This window comes from Rhea americana, unplaced genomic scaffold, assembly GCF_003343005.1.
Source record: "Rhea americana isolate MKP2758 unplaced genomic scaffold, rheAme1 scaffold_13, whole genome shotgun sequence".
Lineage (NCBI taxonomy): Eukaryota > Metazoa > Chordata > Aves > Rheiformes > Rheidae > Rhea > Rhea americana.
The window spans coordinates 9,129,618-9,148,348 of NW_028185372.1; the positions used below are offsets into that span (position 1 = coordinate 9,129,618).

The 18,731-nt window shown below is 36.6% G+C and overlaps 1 protein-coding gene across 4 annotated transcripts in view; it reads right to left on the reverse strand.

Annotated features, from left to right (window-relative positions):
- Positions 1-18,731, reverse strand: part of PDE4D (phosphodiesterase 4D) — a 395,151-nt gene that overhangs the window by 167,704 nt on the left and 208,716 nt on the right. Inside the window, exon 1 of one of the 4 annotated variants that reach the window (XM_085326466.1) lies at positions 12,168-12,262. The exons of the other annotated variants lie outside the window; for them this stretch is intronic. Coding sequence (XP_085182592.1) covers positions 12,168-12,256 — 89 coding nt within the window. The 5' untranslated portion in view covers positions 12,257-12,262. Of the gene's footprint in view, positions 1-12,167; positions 12,263-18,731 lie in introns of those variants that run through there. 4 annotated transcript variants of the gene reach the window in all.

The following is an 18,731-nucleotide window of genomic DNA, read 5'->3' on the forward strand; positions in this document are numbered from 1 at the left end:
CAGCAGTTTTGAGGTAAATGACTTTGTGTGTAAAACCAGAGAGCTGACATGACAAAGAACATATMCGATTGAAACAGTCTGTACTTGGAAGCAGTTTTACCCTTTTGTAGTAACAGTGTGACATTTAACAATCAATTAAATGTTCCAGGATCAAAATCATATATTGATAATATACTGTACCAAAAAGAAATATTATCCACTMTATTTAGAAGTATTATCTGACATTCTATCGAAAATAAGAGACTAATAACATCCACTTATTTCTTCTTATGAAAGTTAAGAAGCTGGCAAACTGCAACTACATCAAATAGTTCAGCCATGTTGTAACTCATTATCACTGATTTTCTGTGACTGTTTTTTAACCTCCTTAGTTTAAACTTACATTAGCTATCATAAACTATAATCAAAGACAACAAATTAATCCTAAATGAATGGACCAAACCATGAAATCTTCTCCTGGCTGAAAATCAACTGCTCCTTTGAAAGGGTGAAGAGAATGCAAACTTGGCAAACCTCTTGCTCAGTGGAAAAGACAGCATACCTTTTCCAGGATTGCCTGCTTCTCTCTTTACGTCTTAAAACCGACCTGTTCTACAGTGGTGAAACACACATCTTGAGAGAAAAGCAGGGCAGAAGAGGCCAATAAGCTTTATGCGTTAGTAGCAGTCTGTGCACCTCCATTGACTATCTTAATACTAACACACCATAACTCACTTTGAGCTCTAAGTGAAACAAATAYTTCAAAACAGGTGGAGTCCTGCACATCAGGAGGACCAGTCTGGGCCTCAACTCTACTGCCCACACTGGGACAAAACCTTTGCTGAAATGAACTACAAATCTGGATAAATGAAGTTTCAAGGGTGGACTGTCCAATTTGCATTATCCTGCCCTGCCAACTTCTGCAAGGTTATTTCCAGGCTCACAAAGTACAGCTTTCCTTAAAGCTTTCCTTAAAGTGTTTTTCCTTAAAGCTTCTAGAGTCCTGCTATTATATGAAAAATAYTAAACTGCATTCTAAGAAAGCTCCTAGCTTTTCTGGTTTTGGGAAACTCTTTTAGCAATTTAACCACTAKAAGACAAACACAAAGAGTTTTTAAACAAACTCTGGTGGATTCTTCAAGGCATAATTAAAAATAGTGGGGGTTCACACTATTGTAATATAATCAAGTATATAATATAATTAAGCAGAAGAGTTGCAATCAGTTTATCTTAATGGAGCAGGCAGGAACCGAAACATTCTCAATGCAGATTTACTAATATACAACACACATGTATAACAGAAGCACTAAGCACTGATGCCTCTGTTTTGAGACTTTTTATTTCTGCTTCTCTGTAGTACAGCTGTTTCCCCTAGCTGACGTTTCCACTGCCTCATCATTTTCTGTCACAGTTCCTGAAGGCTTCTTTTTGTTACTAACTCTTTTAAAGTTTTCTTCATTAGTAATCCTCTTATTACATCTGTACCCTTCCATCTATATATACACACGCATGTATGCATATGCATTAAATAAAAATAAAGACTGCCTAAATTTTTGTAAATACACTTGCAAAGCGTAAAGTATGCAAAAATGAACAAATAAACTCTTGCTTCCAGTCTGCAACAGAACATGGGCATAAGACCACAGAAGACACAGTGCTGTCATCAAAGTTTGTTCTTTGGACTCTAAAATCATTTTTCATTGAAAAGGAATGCCTTCATTACACATATACACACACACAGACACGTTTTATTTCCCTGGCCTTTTTGTTAATCTCAGTATGAATGTGATCAGCAGTCTGCCAGCTGAAGAGAGCCCTTCTACTGCCTCTGGTAACAGCGTCCAAGGAGCTGTCGGAGCTGCACCCTGGTATCCTGTTGGTTTCAACACATATGTARCAGTTGTTTTAGGAACAGTTTAGTTAAGTTTATTTTACTAACCTAATGAGGCAGTATGCCCTCTTAAATGTTCAAAGTGAATACGACATTCTTCTACTTTTTCAACACTGGTTCATTTCAGAGCACTGCTGGGCAAATGGTTACTTCATTCTAACCAAGGGGGTAGCTGAATGGCTCCCTAGAGCTATTAGCCCTCCCGGGCTACAAAGATATATTGATAAACCCCCTTGGTTGATACCTTAGAGGACTGTCATCCTTTGATCACAGATACAATAAAAATGCAAAGCACTAATGACATTATTATTAACAAACCGCTGTGAATTTTAGCAAGTACTGTACAAACACATTCCTTTATCTTTTCTGGTTCTTATGCCAAATTAGTTGTAAATTTTTTAACTAATTTTCATTTCCTGTACATATCCTCTCTTCCTGTTTTAAATGATTACTCTATTACATTCCATGCCAATGTAGCAAATCATTAAGACCATGGACCAAAACTCTTTCAATGCGGTATTCAGCATGAAACGCTCTCGTACCTAATCCTTTCAAAGAAAGACAACAGGCCGTGTCTGTACTACTAAATCCAGCAAGGCTAGGGGCCAACTTCTGGCTAGGAGCCAGCAGTGCTCAACACTGTTAGAAAGGTCTCTGGCACAATTTCAGCCTGGGCCACCAACAATCTCCCACATATCTCAGAGAACAGATTGGAGATGACCACAGGCCACTTGAGCCCTGGACCAAGGACTACTCTGACTAGGTATTCTGGACCCTTGGGGAGTGGCAGAGGTTAGCTTTGTCAACATGAGCCTTACCACGTCAGCTAGTCTTCGTTTACCAGCTGGAACAATTCCTGGTCTGTTTTACTCACTGCATAGAAATAACCAAGGAACAATCATGGACTTCCCATAGCACTCACTAAAACTAGTCCAGCTAGTACTTTCTGGTAGTCTTAAGCTCTCCTCCACAAAGAATAAGAAAGCATGGCCCTTCCAATTCCTATATAATTTAATGTTTAACAGACATGGTCTGGATTTCTAAATATTTCTATTTAAATTGTATATGGATTTGCAGGTTAATATTCAGTGCATTTAGGAGTGTGTATTGAAAGAATAATTAAAACTGTTAAAACTGTGTATCTTTTTACGATATCTCAGCTGGAAGAACTAAACAGGACAAACTCTGACAGCAGAAGTTATGCCTTTGATSGATCACAGAGGTATCTCTCTGCATGTGAGGATCAAATGTTGTCCGTGTTTTGAAAYAGTTTTTAATGAGATCACGCTACATTTTGCGAAGCTCACAGTACAGATTAATACACCATCTGTGCTGTATCATTAATATTTTTATCTATAAACAATAAATATCACATGAATTATTAAAATGTGCTTGACTTGCATTCACAGAATAGTCGAGGTTGGAAGGGACCTCTAGTCCAACTCCCGCGAACAAGTGGGTTTTGAGTATCTCCAGAGAAGGAGACTCCACAACCTCTCTGGGCAACCTGTTCATTCTCACAGTAAAGAAATCTTTCCTCATATTCAGATGGAACTTCCTGTGTTGTGCCCGCTGCCTCCTGTCCTCTCACTGGGCACCACTGAAAAGAGTCTGGTCCTATCCTCTTGACACYCTCCCTTAAGATATTTGTATACATTGATAAGATTCCCTCTCCATATTCTCCAGGCTGAACAGGCCCAGATCTCTCAGYCTTTGCTCATAAAATACATGCTCCTGTCCCCTAATCATCTTTGCAGCCCTAMGCCGGACTCACTCCAGTAGCTCCATTTCTCTCTTTTACTGGGGAGCCCAGAATTGGACACAGTGCTCCAGATGTGGCCTAACCAGGKTTGAGCAGAGGGGAAGGATCARCTCCCTCGACCTGCTGGCAACACTCTTCCTCATGCAGCCCAGGATACGATTGGCYTTCTTGGCCACAAGGGCACATTGCTGGCTCATAGTTAACTTTTTGTCCAACATGCATTGTAAAACCACTCTGGATAGATTTCCTTCTGTTTTTTTATGATCCTAAGCAAGGTTCATCAGAAACCAGAATAAGATGTGTTTTTATGCCGAAGTCAGATAAGCCTCAAAATATGCCATGTTTCAATAGACTTTGTGCTGTGGTAGAGGGAAGAGAGATCAAACAAGGACTTTAACTARGAGGAACAAGGAACAAATATGATATCCAACTTACAGCCTCACTGAAACCATAAGTTTCATTGATTAAGGGAATCATCTGGATGCTGGGATTAATATTAAAAAAACTTGACATTAATTTCTAACTTTATTTTTTCTATTGGAAATAAATAGAAAGGTATCTGCAAAAATCAGTGTTATTCAGAAGACCTACATGATTAACCATATATGCCAGTGTAATGTCCATTTCTTCTTGGTTTTCAAGTTCAACAGAACAATGCTTCTCTTCAGTAACCTCTCACTTCTAAACATCTCATGGAAAATTCATGGGAGTGTTTTCCCTATTTAGTGCTCAGAAGAGAGTTAATTTTCTTCTCTGTTACCAGGAAGCCTAACTCCTCAGTCTTTAAATGATCACTTTTTTTCTGACTTTTCTGTCCCAGCTTCAATAGAGTGGAAAGGATGTTGAAACATTTGGCTTGGCTTCCAGAGCATGAAATAAAATGGATGAGCTTTGCTGGTTAGAACAGCTGACTTCTTCTCTACTTTTCCTATTTAATGTTCACATGACAACATTCTTTTCCATTTTCTTTTCATTTTTTGATTAAGAGGAGCAAAGAGCAAGGGAAAATTATTTAATTGGATGGTCACCTAGAGATTCCATTAGAAGTTGAAATGCATTTCACACATTTAAGAAAACCACATAAAAATAGGAAAAAATCCAGCACCCACTAGTGTCATATAAATTAAGGTTAGAAATCTCATCATTCTCATATTTCTGCCTTAGTATTACTTAACGCCTTACACCAGAGCTGTCTGAGCAGTGTATTCTGCTGCATTTGCAGTATTTTAATTGGTGATTATAATACCCGTGTATTGCCACATACAGGTTTATCACAAGAGCTTTAAATTGAACAAAAGAGAGTGTTTCTAATATGAAAAAAGCTGATGCACTATTCCCTAGGCATGCACTATGCTTTGGAAGGGATGAAAGCTTCAGCTATCCAGCCAGCCAGCCAGCCTCCGTGCTGCTCAGTAAACCTAAAATTGTCATATAGAGAATTAGACAATTCACCATTTAAGAAATTGGCAAAGATACCCACTGAGTGTGAACTCTGTGGTTTTTTTCTGTGGTTGAGACACTCCTTAGAGCAGATCTGATCAGGACCAAATATAATTTCTGACAAAGTAATTGAAAAGCAGGTCATCAATGAGTGTCAGTGTGCCCATGGGCTTTTGATGGCTGCTGGTGCTTCTGTTCCAGCTTATATCAGCAAAAAGGGCCATGTGTGCATACTGGTGCCTGGGAAGGAAAAGATGCCTCTAGATGAATTGTCATGAGGACACTGAAATGTCTTCCACAACTCACTTTACAGCAGCTGTGGCTTGCATTAAATTCATAGTCCATCTCAAAAGGTATATTACAGAAATACATACGTAGCTCAAGCCTGAGTTCATATTTTTCTTTATTATATTTGGCTTTTTGTTTCATCTACCTCTGTTCTATCCAGGAAAAAAAAAAAAAAAAAAAAAAGAGAGAGAGGCCTCTCCATATGGAGAGTTATATCCCCACTCAAATAGTTTCTTCCATTTTAGGTTTCTTCACAGGATATTTGTAAAAAATTTCAGCTAGTGTTAACAGGAGCTTATCTGATTCTATCTGGGAGAGAGGATAGATATTCTTAGACTTCCCTTTTGTCTGTTCTGGTGGTCRCTGTGCTTTTACAGCTTCAACTGAAATCTGTACAAAGCCTGTGAAAGCTAAGCCTCTAAAGAGCTGACTACTGATTGACTGGAAATGTTGCAAAGCTAAAATAAAATTTAAAAAGAAAGGAAAAAAAAGGAAAACAGAATCCATGTGGATAAACAATAATGGTGTATTTAGTTTCTTCCTGATCAGCTTTTGAATGTTTGCTCATTCTAATGTAGAATAAAGTATGTGTATATACATATATATGCATATATGCATATATACACAGAGACACACACATATATTAATGWCCAACTGTTGTACAATGGTGAGGGAAAACATCTGTCTCCTACTGCTTCTGAGACTTCTGATTTCTAAGGTTGCCCATATTTTGGCAGCTTCCTTGAAGGACTCTCTAACCTCCTAGGGAGTCAGGAATTCTGAAGAAAAAAGGCTAAAAAAAACCCTAAACCACATTTTATATTTTATTATCTTAAAACAGAAATGTTCCCATGGAAAATTGTCTACAATTGACTATTCATTATGAGGGATTTTTTTTCCTTTAGAAATGCAAAATTTCCAGCAGGATTGGAATTCCATTTCCTACAGTGCTTCCTGTTGCCTTCACTCAATACCATGTCTTTATACACTCTCTCAGAGAGAGGAAAATGGGCAGACATGAAACAACAAGAGAAAAATAATAGAAGTGACAATATTCCAGTAGGGTTAAAAACACAAATTATCTAGTCTGGCCAATACAGAGAGTAGCAGGTATTCAGTGGAATGAGAAGTTATTGCTCAGTACTCAAAATTAGTTAACCAGCATCTATTAAGCTATACCAGAAACGAGATATACAATGGAAATGTTATAAGGGACATATTACTAAAATTATATTTCCATGTTAATAGGAATATTATAATTTATCTAGAAYATACGTCCTCATTAGAAGCTCTGGCGTTACTTCTATTCAATCAACATTAAAAGGAACATGTAACTTTATGACCTCCACTGTGAGTTCTACCCTCACAAGCCACTCAGTGAGACATCTGATTTCTTGTTCTTGTTTTATGCAGCTGGACATGAAGGAGAAAACAACACAACCTGATAATTTCTCCTCATATTTCATATTACTATATATCTCGAAAGTCTTTTAAAGACTTTAAAGAGGAGAAGGGGTTAAGAGATCCACAACATAAAAAATCTTCTGCGTGACAAAGAGGCAGTAAAATTTTGGATTACTTAGAAAGCTGGTGAACAGGAGTGGTTATTACATAAATTTTCAAAATAACAAAGAATATAGAGCTGTTGGATTAACACTTTTAACAGTGTAAGGTCAAGATACTTTTTAAAGCATTGAAAAGACAAAAGATGAAAGAAGAATAAGAACACTCTTATGCCCACAACATAGTGTTCACTTATGGAAGTGAGTGTCAAAAGATACTGCTGAAGTCAAAAATTTTACATCATTAAAAAAAACTCTGTATGAATAAATAATCTAGACTTTACAGAGTAAGCAATACATACAGTAAAGAGAGTTCAGGAATATTTATTCTTTAGGGAATCACTGAGGATTAGGAGGAAATTTTCCCTCAGGGAAGCTTATATGCAAACATCAAGTTTCTTACTCCTTTCTCAAACATTTGCTGCCGCTGCCGCCACAGACCGGGAACTGGATTTGACGGCACGGACCACCCCGGCGATCAAATATAACAGTGCCCCATTGTTAAGGATGCCAGACCGGTGCGTGTGCCAGACCTTCCACGTGGGCAGGACTCCCTTCTATTTTTCTCCTCTTCGTTACCTTTTTTCTTTTTTGCTTTATGAAGAAAGGCACATTAGAGCCTTGTATTTCCTTTTGGCATACTGCAGAATGTTCTCTGTTAACACTCACATACTGCTTTCATAGAGACAGCTGAAACGCTAAATGAGCTGCAGATATTAGTCATTCTGAGGGCTCAGGTATAAATTGTATTTACAAGTTCTAATAGACATGTCTGATCTCCAACAAGAAATCCCAGGTTTTCAATTTCCCAAATTGTAATAAAAATGATTTATTCAGATCTACAATGGACATAAAAATATTCTACATGGCATAAAATAAGCATTCGTCTGTTACTCCCTCTACCAGTTTTGTTTAATCCAGTATTTAGAAATTAATTACAACATTTTGACATGGTACATGCTGAACTAACGTCAGCTTGTTCCTGATGTATTGAGTATCAGATTGGATGCTAGATCTATTTATAGTGCTTTTAGCATTTGTTATACATCAGGGAATCACAAGTCAAATAGCCTTGACATTAATCTAAATATCCATGGACATCTTAAACTTTGTAAATCAAACTGAATATTTCCTGATGTTTTTGGCTGGTGTAATCTTTTTCTGCATCCTAAAATATTGTAATGTCTACTCCTGGCTTAATCTGGAACACCAACATAGTTTTGTAGAAGTCGTAAGTCTGTAGGGATACCAAGAGTGAAGTACAATTCACTTACCTTCCTAYGCTACTTACCCTGACCAGCAATAGTAGCCTTGCTACTTTTTATACTTCTCCTAAGATTTCAGATTAACCTACTTGTCTGAGTTGGATGTGATGGCATTTTGGCATGCAGATTTGTCTAAAGCAAATCTGAGATAGACTCAAAACACCATTTTAATAGTGATAAAGCATACTCTGAATTACGTGACTTCTGAGATAAATACGAATCAACTATGTGACTCATGCTAGCTAGAAAGAGTCCACACTTACATATTCTAACATTTTATTTCCCAGACAATGCTTAATCACTAGTCAAAAAGAAACACACTAGTTCCAGCATATCTAACATTAGGGACTCTAATCCCTAATAAACAAAAAATAGACCAGTAACTTTAATCTGCTTTCTATTCCAATTTCATTATAAGGCTTAAAAAAAAAAAAGTTAGAATATTGCACTCTGCTCACTAAAAAAAGCTTAGACATCATTAAGAAATCCCCTCAGAGCAGGGATTCCTGAAAATTGCTGTTTGAGAGAGAGATTCCACTTTGCAGCCCTGCTCCCGAGTGGGCAGCAGCGGGCAGCTCAGCCCTGGCAGGAGGGACTGTCCTCCTTGCGTACAAGGCCCCGAGCAGCTGGCTGCAGACCTGCTGCTGGCAGCAGCTCCAGCCACATGACCGCTCCTCCAGTCCAGGGAAACGTGCCAGATGGCAGCCAAGGAAGAAAAACAGAAAGCAGGGAAAGGAACAAAAGCCGCTCACATAAAACAACAAAGAAGCCTTCTTTATTTTCCATAGGAAGAAGAAAGTTTCGTGATGCCTGAGTCTCAGGAAGCGTACCTTCATAGCTCATTAAAAGCAGATGCAATACTGACCTAGCATTGGTTAACAAGCATTATTTCTTTGATTATTAGATTTAATGCATACTATTGCCAGCATCCTTTCTCCATAATAAGCTGCTTCTTGGGGGCTACAGAATTGTCATATGCTACACAAACAGTTTTTACTCAGCAAATTTTCACTCAGAGGTACTYGTAAGTCCTTCATTATGAAATAAAATTTAATGATTGGCCAGATCATSAGGGTAGATCCTGCTGCCTGTGGAGAATCTCCAAAGAAGCCCTGAGGACCTGTCATTAAGTCAGTGGGAGGTGTGAGCATTTAGTTTCTAGCAGGCTSAAGTATCACATAACATATTCTTATTCATATAAGAATATCTTGACGACATGTACAAAATTTTGATAGGTGTTTCAGTTTGTTTCATCTATGTGTGATAGGATTTACAGGTCATGAAGAAGGCTTCTGTCTACATCCATTCTTCACGCTATTGCATAAGCCTGGGCAGACTCTAACTTGTGTTATAGWAAGTTTGTGTGTTTTGTGTTATAGTAACTTTTTACAGTCATATCTGGTGGTGTTTTCCTGAACAAAGCTAAACACGTCATGAAACAGGATTCCTGTCCGTATTTCAGGAAATGAGGTGTGCTTCAGTTTAGAAAGACTCAAAACCGAAAAAAGGTACTTTTTTGAGTCCTAAAAATATAATAAAGACATATAAATTCTTTGCTTGTATTAGAATAGAAGAATGTATAGCTGCCAGAAAGGAGAATGGGCAGAGATACACTGTTTCCTTTCAGACCAGCCAGGAAACAAAACTAAGCAACCCTCCTCTTTTCCCACCTTGAAAAAAAATATACTGAAATCATGAAATGGTTTTGTGGTCTCCTGTGTTTCTTTATCTGTAAAACACCTGATCCTGGCCAAAGCATTAAATCTAATGCTGTGAATAGTTGCATTTGTAGGATATAGTGAATCATACCTGAATCTCTCTACAATTATTTGCCTGCTTTCCTGTTGTTTGTTGTGGCTCGGTACAGTTGTTTAGGCTTTAAGCTATGGTTTTATTTGATGGAAAGTGAAGAAGAAGAGGACCTTTGACTGACAGCATTTCATTCTAACTCTCTGCAAAGAAATTCCATTGCCTCAAGCCATATTTTTTGCTCAGTCTCTGAGGAAACTTTCATTTGCCCAGTTGTCCCACCACTTTTTGAAAGCCATGTAAAGCACGTTTGTCCCAGCACTTGCTCACCAGTGAAAAAGAAACCTCAATCACCATCTGGCCAGGAGAATGCACCGCTGCATAATGGCATCGCCCCTAAAGGAGATATATCACACTGCATTCGGAGTATCCCACAGTTGAAATTCTTTGTTTTGCCCAAAATGTAACAGAAGAAGTTTTAAAAGCATTCATATCTTAAATTAAGATTATGAAGTAGAACAGCCTGGTTTGCTAAACGATGTTCATCATGGAAAGACTGGACATTACTATCTAGCATTTAGCTTTAGAAACCAAAGCCCCTTGACATCAGATAGTTCAGTGACGTGAGCAAAACTGTCAGTTGACATAAACAAAGTTATTAAATTACATAGGGACCTTGTACTGTAAAATTTTGTAGTAGATTTCTAAATATAACCTACAGTGTGAATGGAGCTATGGCAGTGACATGGCAATATGTATACTGCGGATTTTTAATAATCTTTTTAGTCAAAACTCATGGTTATATTAAATAATAACACAGATGACTGACATTCAATAATACAATTATGCCCCAGTTTTTATCTTCAATTCACTACCTCATGATAATTCTTTAAAGCTCTTGAAAAATACATATAACACCTTCTCTGTGGTAAAGCATAATTTAGTCATACCTCTTGAGCTTAGGAAAGGTTTTCCTGTTTTTCATTTTATTAACCACTTTTAAGGATGTTTTCAGTTTGTCAGACTAGACAATGTGCCATATTTACACTAGTTAACCTTCAAAAAGATCAGATAAGAGCATATATTAACATGCTTCTTGAAATATTTTTCCTTTTGCATCTCTAACATAGATAGTTCATAAAAGAAATTTGACTGATTTAAAATATTTTTAAAATCTTTGTTAAAAAAATTTTAATTATGATATAAAGATTGGTTTATGGCCTTGAGAATGTGTTAACTGAACTATGTGATTTAGTTTTGAACTTTTAAAAACTATAGCAATTACTAAGTAAACATATATTCTCTGTTTTAATATTTATTTATTTATATTATTTTACTGTGATAAAAATAGCTCCCTGTGCATAAACAACCTAGCCTTTGCAAAAGAAAACACTGAGAGAAGTTAGACTGCACCTAGCTTGTATTTTGAGAGTATATACATAGACAGTGTTTACTGTTGATAATCTTATGTAAAGCTTTTAGTTTCTTGGGCACTTGATATTGTGCACATGTGCAAATAAATGTGACTATTGCATCAATGAATATTAAATTGCTATCATTAAGATGATATGCAATAAATCAAAACACTTCAAAGTGTTATATAAAAATGAGAGGATATTTTCTTTGTTAAGAATTGTATATCCCTATTGCATCTATTATAGATGAAAGCAAGAAATTCGGAAAACAATAACTACAATAATTACTACAGTTATTGTAGAAAGTAATACAAGAAATACTGGTTATAGTTAGAAAAAAACAGAACCTGCATATTTTTCTCATGATTTTTACAGGTTGAATAGAAAAATATTTAACAAACATGATAGTATAGTTATGCAAATCAACCAAAGCCCCTCAACTTTAAAAATTAATTCAGCAATCACATTTATAAGTACCTAAMTTTAGTACTTTTATAAGTACACTAATGTAAATATTAATCCACTTTTTCCTCAGACTTTGAGTGCGAAAAAATTCAGAATGATTATTTTTTCAAAAGTTCAGTTTCATAAACTGCCGTAGTCATTTGTTATGCTGCAACTGCACAGAAACACTGTTTTCCTAAGATACACGTGCCACAAAGCCTTCATGAGCTCAGTGAAATAGTGGGATAGTCACAATTAACACAAGACATTTCCAAACTTTTATACACAGTAATCCTATAAAAGAATTATAAAGAACCACAGATGCAATTTCTTATTAATGTCTAGTACACCATAAGCCATTATAAGAGATACCTGTAGGACTTCAAAAAGCGAAATCTCATCGTATTTCTTGGAGACGGACGAGGGACATAGACTCCAAAAGGATCCCACAGAAAGGCCATTGGCAAAGTTAATTCTAAAATTGTCTGAAAAACGTGTTTCTCAGAGGGGAAGCAGGGTGGCTGTGCTGGAGGTGCCCTGCACTAACCATGAAGCACTTGTAACTGTGTACGGGAATGTCCTTTTCCTATGGTATGCTTTGGCAGAGATGTGGCTGGCTGAGAGCACAGACTAGAAGGGATAACTAGGATTTCCTGCCGCATGAGACTTGCCCTTTGCATGAACATTTCCTATATCCAGGGCTCTTATCTCATTATTCAAGCGAGAGCTGTTATGGTAAACCTTGGATAACCAGAGCAGCCATTAAAGAGCACAGAAGTGCACAAGTAAGGCAGAGCAGAAATAGCTGCTGCTCCTGCTCCGATCCTTCCCCGCTCAAACAAGGGCCTTCAAACCCCAGCCGTCTGCTGACAGGATTTTTTCTACGGACTCTACCTGAACAGCCTGTTTAGGCTGGCATCAGGGAGCTAAGGAGCACACGGAAAAAATAAAATGGCAAACAAAAACTCACAACCCAAACCCGCACCCCAGCGCCCATCTCCTTCCAGCACCGTAAGGAGGCGGTGAGCAGGGGATGAAACCGATGCTGAACACAGTCCTCAAACCCCTAAAYTGCCTCACTGTTAAATTCTTAACTCTATTCAAGTGCGTCTTCCTTCCTCACAGTTTCTAACAGGAATCAATTTATGCCATTAAGTAGCTTTTCTGAAAGGGCTTAATCATCTGTGAGAGATCAGCCACTCTAAGAAAATAAGTCTCAGACTGGTAGATAATTTTCAGGCCTCTTGGCAGCTTTTCTCAAAGACAACATCACTTCTCTTACTGAATTACAGTCAATGACTTTGACAACTAAACTCAGTTTCCTGCTCGCTAGGGTCATTCTGAATTCTAAAGAACTGTTATTTTCAGATTCTGTCTCCTCTTTTTCTTGTTGGGTGTCTTTTGTTTTTAATTCAGGCGCCAAGGATTCCTTGCAGTTGTTTCAGCCCGGGGCCAGCAGCCGTGACCGTGGACAAGGACCTACAATACGATTCTGCCGCCGACCCAGCGGGGTCGCGAGAATTTCCTCAGCCAGCTCCGAATGTGACTAGGGTTTCCCAGCAGAATTCAGACGATCTTTGAAATAAATCTAATGCAGACGTCCTTACCCGTAAGAAAGATGAGAGAGAAGACACTGAGTATTTACGCAGAAAAAGGGTCAAAATGAAAATTTAGGAATACTAAGGGCTGTACTGGAAAAGGTCGGAGAGCTAGGAAGACAAATTCCCAGGGATAAATTACAAGGATCAACTACTTATCTGAAGTGCACTGTTTTCACGGTAAAGGGTACTGTGAGAAAATACACTGTGCAGAAAAATACAGATACACTCTAACTGAGTTTATTTTGCTCTTTGGAGCTATCACGAGCTACGCTACACTGAAAAATAAACTACCAACTGACAGTAATCTCTTCACACCATGAAATAAGACTTGCATACGTGGGATTCACAGGTGCAATCACTGTTTCCAGAATGAAAGTCACATTATTCTTGAGCAGTTTAAAGAATATCCATTATAATTCAATTATAATAATACTGCAGCTCATTTCCACAGGAACAGAATTTTGCCAACTCCAAAAACAGTGCTTACTAAGCAGCTTTCTGGCTATCACAAGCTATTACTCATCTTCACAATCATGGTATCATTTAAGTTTTGACAGATTAATAGAGATCACTCAAAAAATATGTGAATAATAATATTGAATGTGAACACTTCCAAAATCAATACTTCTCTTCTAGGAAACAAAACCAGAGACAGCCTTCATTTTTGTAATTACATCCTGAATAACATAATATTGCCAGGTATATCTCTTTTTTCATTCTATTCCTAAACAGGAGCTTGTACAACACATTAATACAGCAGCATAATTTGATATTTGTTCTTATAGAACAAAACAGAACCAAACATATTTATTATTAACTACGTTTTCTCCTCTTGCCCTTCTTTTACTATTGTACTAAACCTGCTAACGCAGCCAACTGCAATGAGGTCATAGAAATAAGCTTCTTACAATCAGATTACTGCAGACTAAATTTATACCTTGATATCAAAAACACTTAATGTCACTATATAGTGACATGCAGTGTCATCATAGTATCATGACAAAATGCAGTGTTTATGGAAATTCAAGGACCAAATAGCTGTTATTTTCCTTGAATTTGTACAGAGAAGTGGCTAGGCTCTTCTTGATTTTTTTCTTTGTTCAGAAAGACTGAAAATAGCTCTAAAAGCACTCAAAGAAGACAAAATGATTTGACATGAAGCTGTTATCTGAAGGTAGTGTTTTGGGAATAAAATAGCTGGATAAGTCTAGTTTTGTATATAAGAGAGAAAACCAATTGCTGCACATCAGTAATAATCCAGGCCTGTTATAGAAATGTGTAATTCTAATAAATATTTATTGCACAATATCTTTGGCATTTTACACAGTTTTGTGTTTACARTTTTGACGCATTGGGATTTTGGCTTTACTCTCTTAGTTTTCCAGCGGCACCACTATGTTATTTTATTGTAGATGGCTTAAGATTTACAGGACCTACAATGAGAGAACTGTTAAGGAAGCATTTCTTTTACCATACTCTTGATTGATTAGCTAAAATATTGCTATTTGTTTTCAGAAAAGGCTATCATAAGTGAAACACAGAATAATATTTTTCTTAATTAAAAATATGAAACTTAAATTAATAATGAACACACTAACTCAGCCTAGAATTAGACTCTTTTGCTAGTCAGTTAAACAGTTCAAATATTGTAGCATTTGGTTTCAGACAGGTTCAGTGATAAGCATAACCATCTATATAGAATCAGTTCACTTTCACAAACGTATTCTGAAGTATGTTAGAACTCAAAGGGCCAAAGTTTTGCTCTAAAATCCTCTCAATGTATCCCAAGCTCAAATAACTGCAGCTTTAGGGGACAGTGGCCAGGAGGGGATCATCTATTAGAGGCTATGGTACGTTCAGGGACATCTCCYCCTTCTCCTGATCCAGCTCCACACTTTGGGTCATACGATGTGTACCGATTACATTTTGTTGAAATCATACAGGCTATATACACGCATGCACATGCACGACTCACTCACAAACACATTGATTCTGTAAATAGAAAAGCAAGCTAAAAAGTACCAAAACCATTAAAAAACACCTGAGTTTTGTTCTTAAAGTAATTTCATGCTAATGTAATTTTTTTCAGTGCTGACTTACAGATTATAAAATAATTCCATTTGATAGTCATTTAAGAAATGTTTGGTCTAATAGTTATTAACTATTTGTGGCGTCTCACATCCCTTTTGTGGAAATTATTGCTAAATAATGGTGGCAAATTTAAAGCAAGAGAAAGCCTGGTGCTCGATCATTGCTGCTAAATTCATGCAACGAAGCACTAACTTCTTCTTCAGAAAGTAAAATGAGTGTGTCTGTGTTGGAAGTAAATCATACGGAGCACTAAATGTGAGATAAAGAAGTGTGAAATTCTTGACTAGACATTAAAGTATTAATGCCAGAGAGCAAGACACGGGGTCAAAAATGTACCAGTCTGAATAAATAGGTCTTTCATTTAAACATTCATACAAACACTGCCTAGAAGAGATGACAAATATCATCAAGAAATCCAGGAGAGACCGTAGCTCAAAAATAATTTGGTCAGRTCATGAGGATGGGAAAGGATGGTGCTAGACCGGGCAGAACACTATTGAAATGCCTCTTGCCAAGCTTGTTACAGAGTCTGCACAAYGAGCTTTTACTGAGCAAGGTTTATCTCTGAATCACTGGCAACTAACAATCTGCGAAGGGCAGACGTTACCGTTTGGTAAATGACTGTATGTTCAAACATGGCCATTACACAAGCACTGCACATTTCTCTGCAGTTGCAAAAGTTATAAATTGCAAAAACCTGTAAAAGCTCAGTTGAAACTATTTTCTTACAAAAAGTAGTCAAAATAAAAAACATATGGTATAGAAGTGCTTTTGTTACTGCTAATTTTCCAATATATGACCTGTATTGAAAAATAATCTTCTGAATTATTTTTCAAAATAAAATTCTACCATCCCAATAGACATTGTTGTTATTTTTAAAAATATTGCTTAAATCAAAGCTCTTCAATTTATCCATTTATTTTTTCAAGGGATGCTAATACATTTCAAGGACAAACACTGTCTCAAGAATCRTGGAGAAACCTAATTTTAGTACAAATGAAACTGAAGAGCTTGTGCAAATGATTACCAGGCACCTTTGATTCATGTGTGGAGCTGGGTCATTGAAAGGGGATTTCACAAATAAGCAAAGTGTATATTCAGCAAATTACCTAGGAAAGCTTTTAGCTGTTCCTGGGGWCCTTAAACAATTGCTTGGATTCCTCAAAGAACTGCCAGAGAAGCATGAATTAGAGTCCATCCATGCCCTGAACACTTCCAATCTATGTTTTTAATGGGATTTCAAGAACTATTTGGCAAGAACCCATTCTGCTTCTAGCTGACTGCAACAGAAGTGGCATCAGAGCTGCTTAGATCAGAGCTAATTTGAGAAATCTTGCCTTAGGACAAGGGCAAAAATGGACAGCTCTGGAAAGTATTGAAATCATTTACCTGAAAAAAGAATTGTTTTATCAAATCTAAAAGAAAATATGTAAGAAACAAGATAAGTTTATAGTCTGCATTTTAATTTACTAAATTTACTTTTAACAAATACAAGAGATCTTGTTTGCATCCTGTAAAGCATTAAATGATTTTTTGAGAAGATGGAAATAAAGATCATATTTTAATGTCTCAGCACAGAAAAACAGAATTAATGTTGTCAACACAGTTTAGGAAATCTATTCTGGAAGTCTGAGTCGTAAAGTCTTAGCAACTCAGTCTCACTTGTCCGTGTGACAGTTAAAAATTCCYCTGACATTCAATTGGTTTCAGAGATTGTAGGCAAGTTAATCTCTGTTGTTCATAGTTAATATACAATATGAATAGGTAAATTCTGACTTTAAATGGGAATGTRTATGTTATGTACATATGGATGAGAAAATCAAAATCTTGTTCAAAAGGGAAGGCATTAGGCCTGCCCAGGAGCAATCCACTAGAGAATAAGCAAACTGTGTTGCTGCTTTATCCTACAAGAAAAATGCAGTCTATGAAAATGAATATGGTAGAAAGGCACTAAATGGCAGATTAAAATGCTGAAAAAACATGTAAGTGCTGTCTGCAAGAAAATAGCAGAGATTAATTCTTTTGTCTAAAATGCATAAACACAGACTTAAAATGTGAGGTTCCCAGGATGGCTAAGGTTTTGCTAATGAAGTTGACAGAACAGGCATGCTATAYATTTTGTATTCAAGAGAACATCTTATCCGTGGAACTACATCTCATTAAAAATCACTTTAAATGACTGTATCAATTAGTTAGGTTTTTTTCTTCAGCTTACTAAAAAGCATATTAATCATCTGATGGTAAAAACTTTTTTCTCATTTAACAAATATGGAAGCTGAAATAGGGAACTTTGTTGATCCGCCCTAATTCCAAAAGGAAATCAGGACCTGAGTAAGGATTTGAGTCTTGCTTGATATATGCTTCTAATGTAATTAGAATCTATATAATATACATYGTATCTACCATGTTAGGTTGTAGCTAAGAGAGCTTAGATTTAAACAAGGATTATAGTGAAGATAGATTATATTTTGTTTCTRTTATTTTTCCAGTATATTTATTCCAGTTAATTTTCTTCCTTAAGTCTGTAAAAATTAAAAGGAAAATTTGATTTGTAATTCATTTCTTTAGAAGCTTAAGTGGTATAGCACAATCCTAACATAAGAATTGCAATATAAGGTGATGAGAACAGTTTTATTTAGATTTTTACATAAAAAAATATCATAATGATCCTATTGGAATTAATGCAAATCAACTTATATATGAGGAATGAAATAAGCAGGCCATRCTTCACACTACAAGTTAGCCTAAAAGCCGAGCAGATCCAAAAGGAACATTAGAGCATTTGTTATGGCAGGTCATGCTGGTAATCTTTGTTTTAACAAATTTAACAAAGATTTCCTGACTGACATAAAAAATGGCACAGTACTACAGTGTGATGGTTTTGGTTAGATCATGTTCAGAGCATATCAAAATAACACATAAAGCTGCAAAATTAGCAGGTGACTGGTAAACCAATCCATCTTCTCACAGTTTTCATGACTATGAAAATTATGTGATTTCAGATGTGCACTTGCAAAGGATTTCTGTCCCTCTGGAACATGCTTTCATGCCCTCTAGYGTTCAAAATCACAAAACTGTTCTCTCCCTTTGATCAGTGACATCTAAAATAGTAACTCCTCCTTACATATGTCATTCAACCCAACAGTTCCTCTGACCAAGCCACAGTTCAGCTAGTGATCAAAAGAGGGACAACGGCAGTTGTCTGTTAGGTTAATGGATCTCTTAATAAAACAGGAGGATTAAT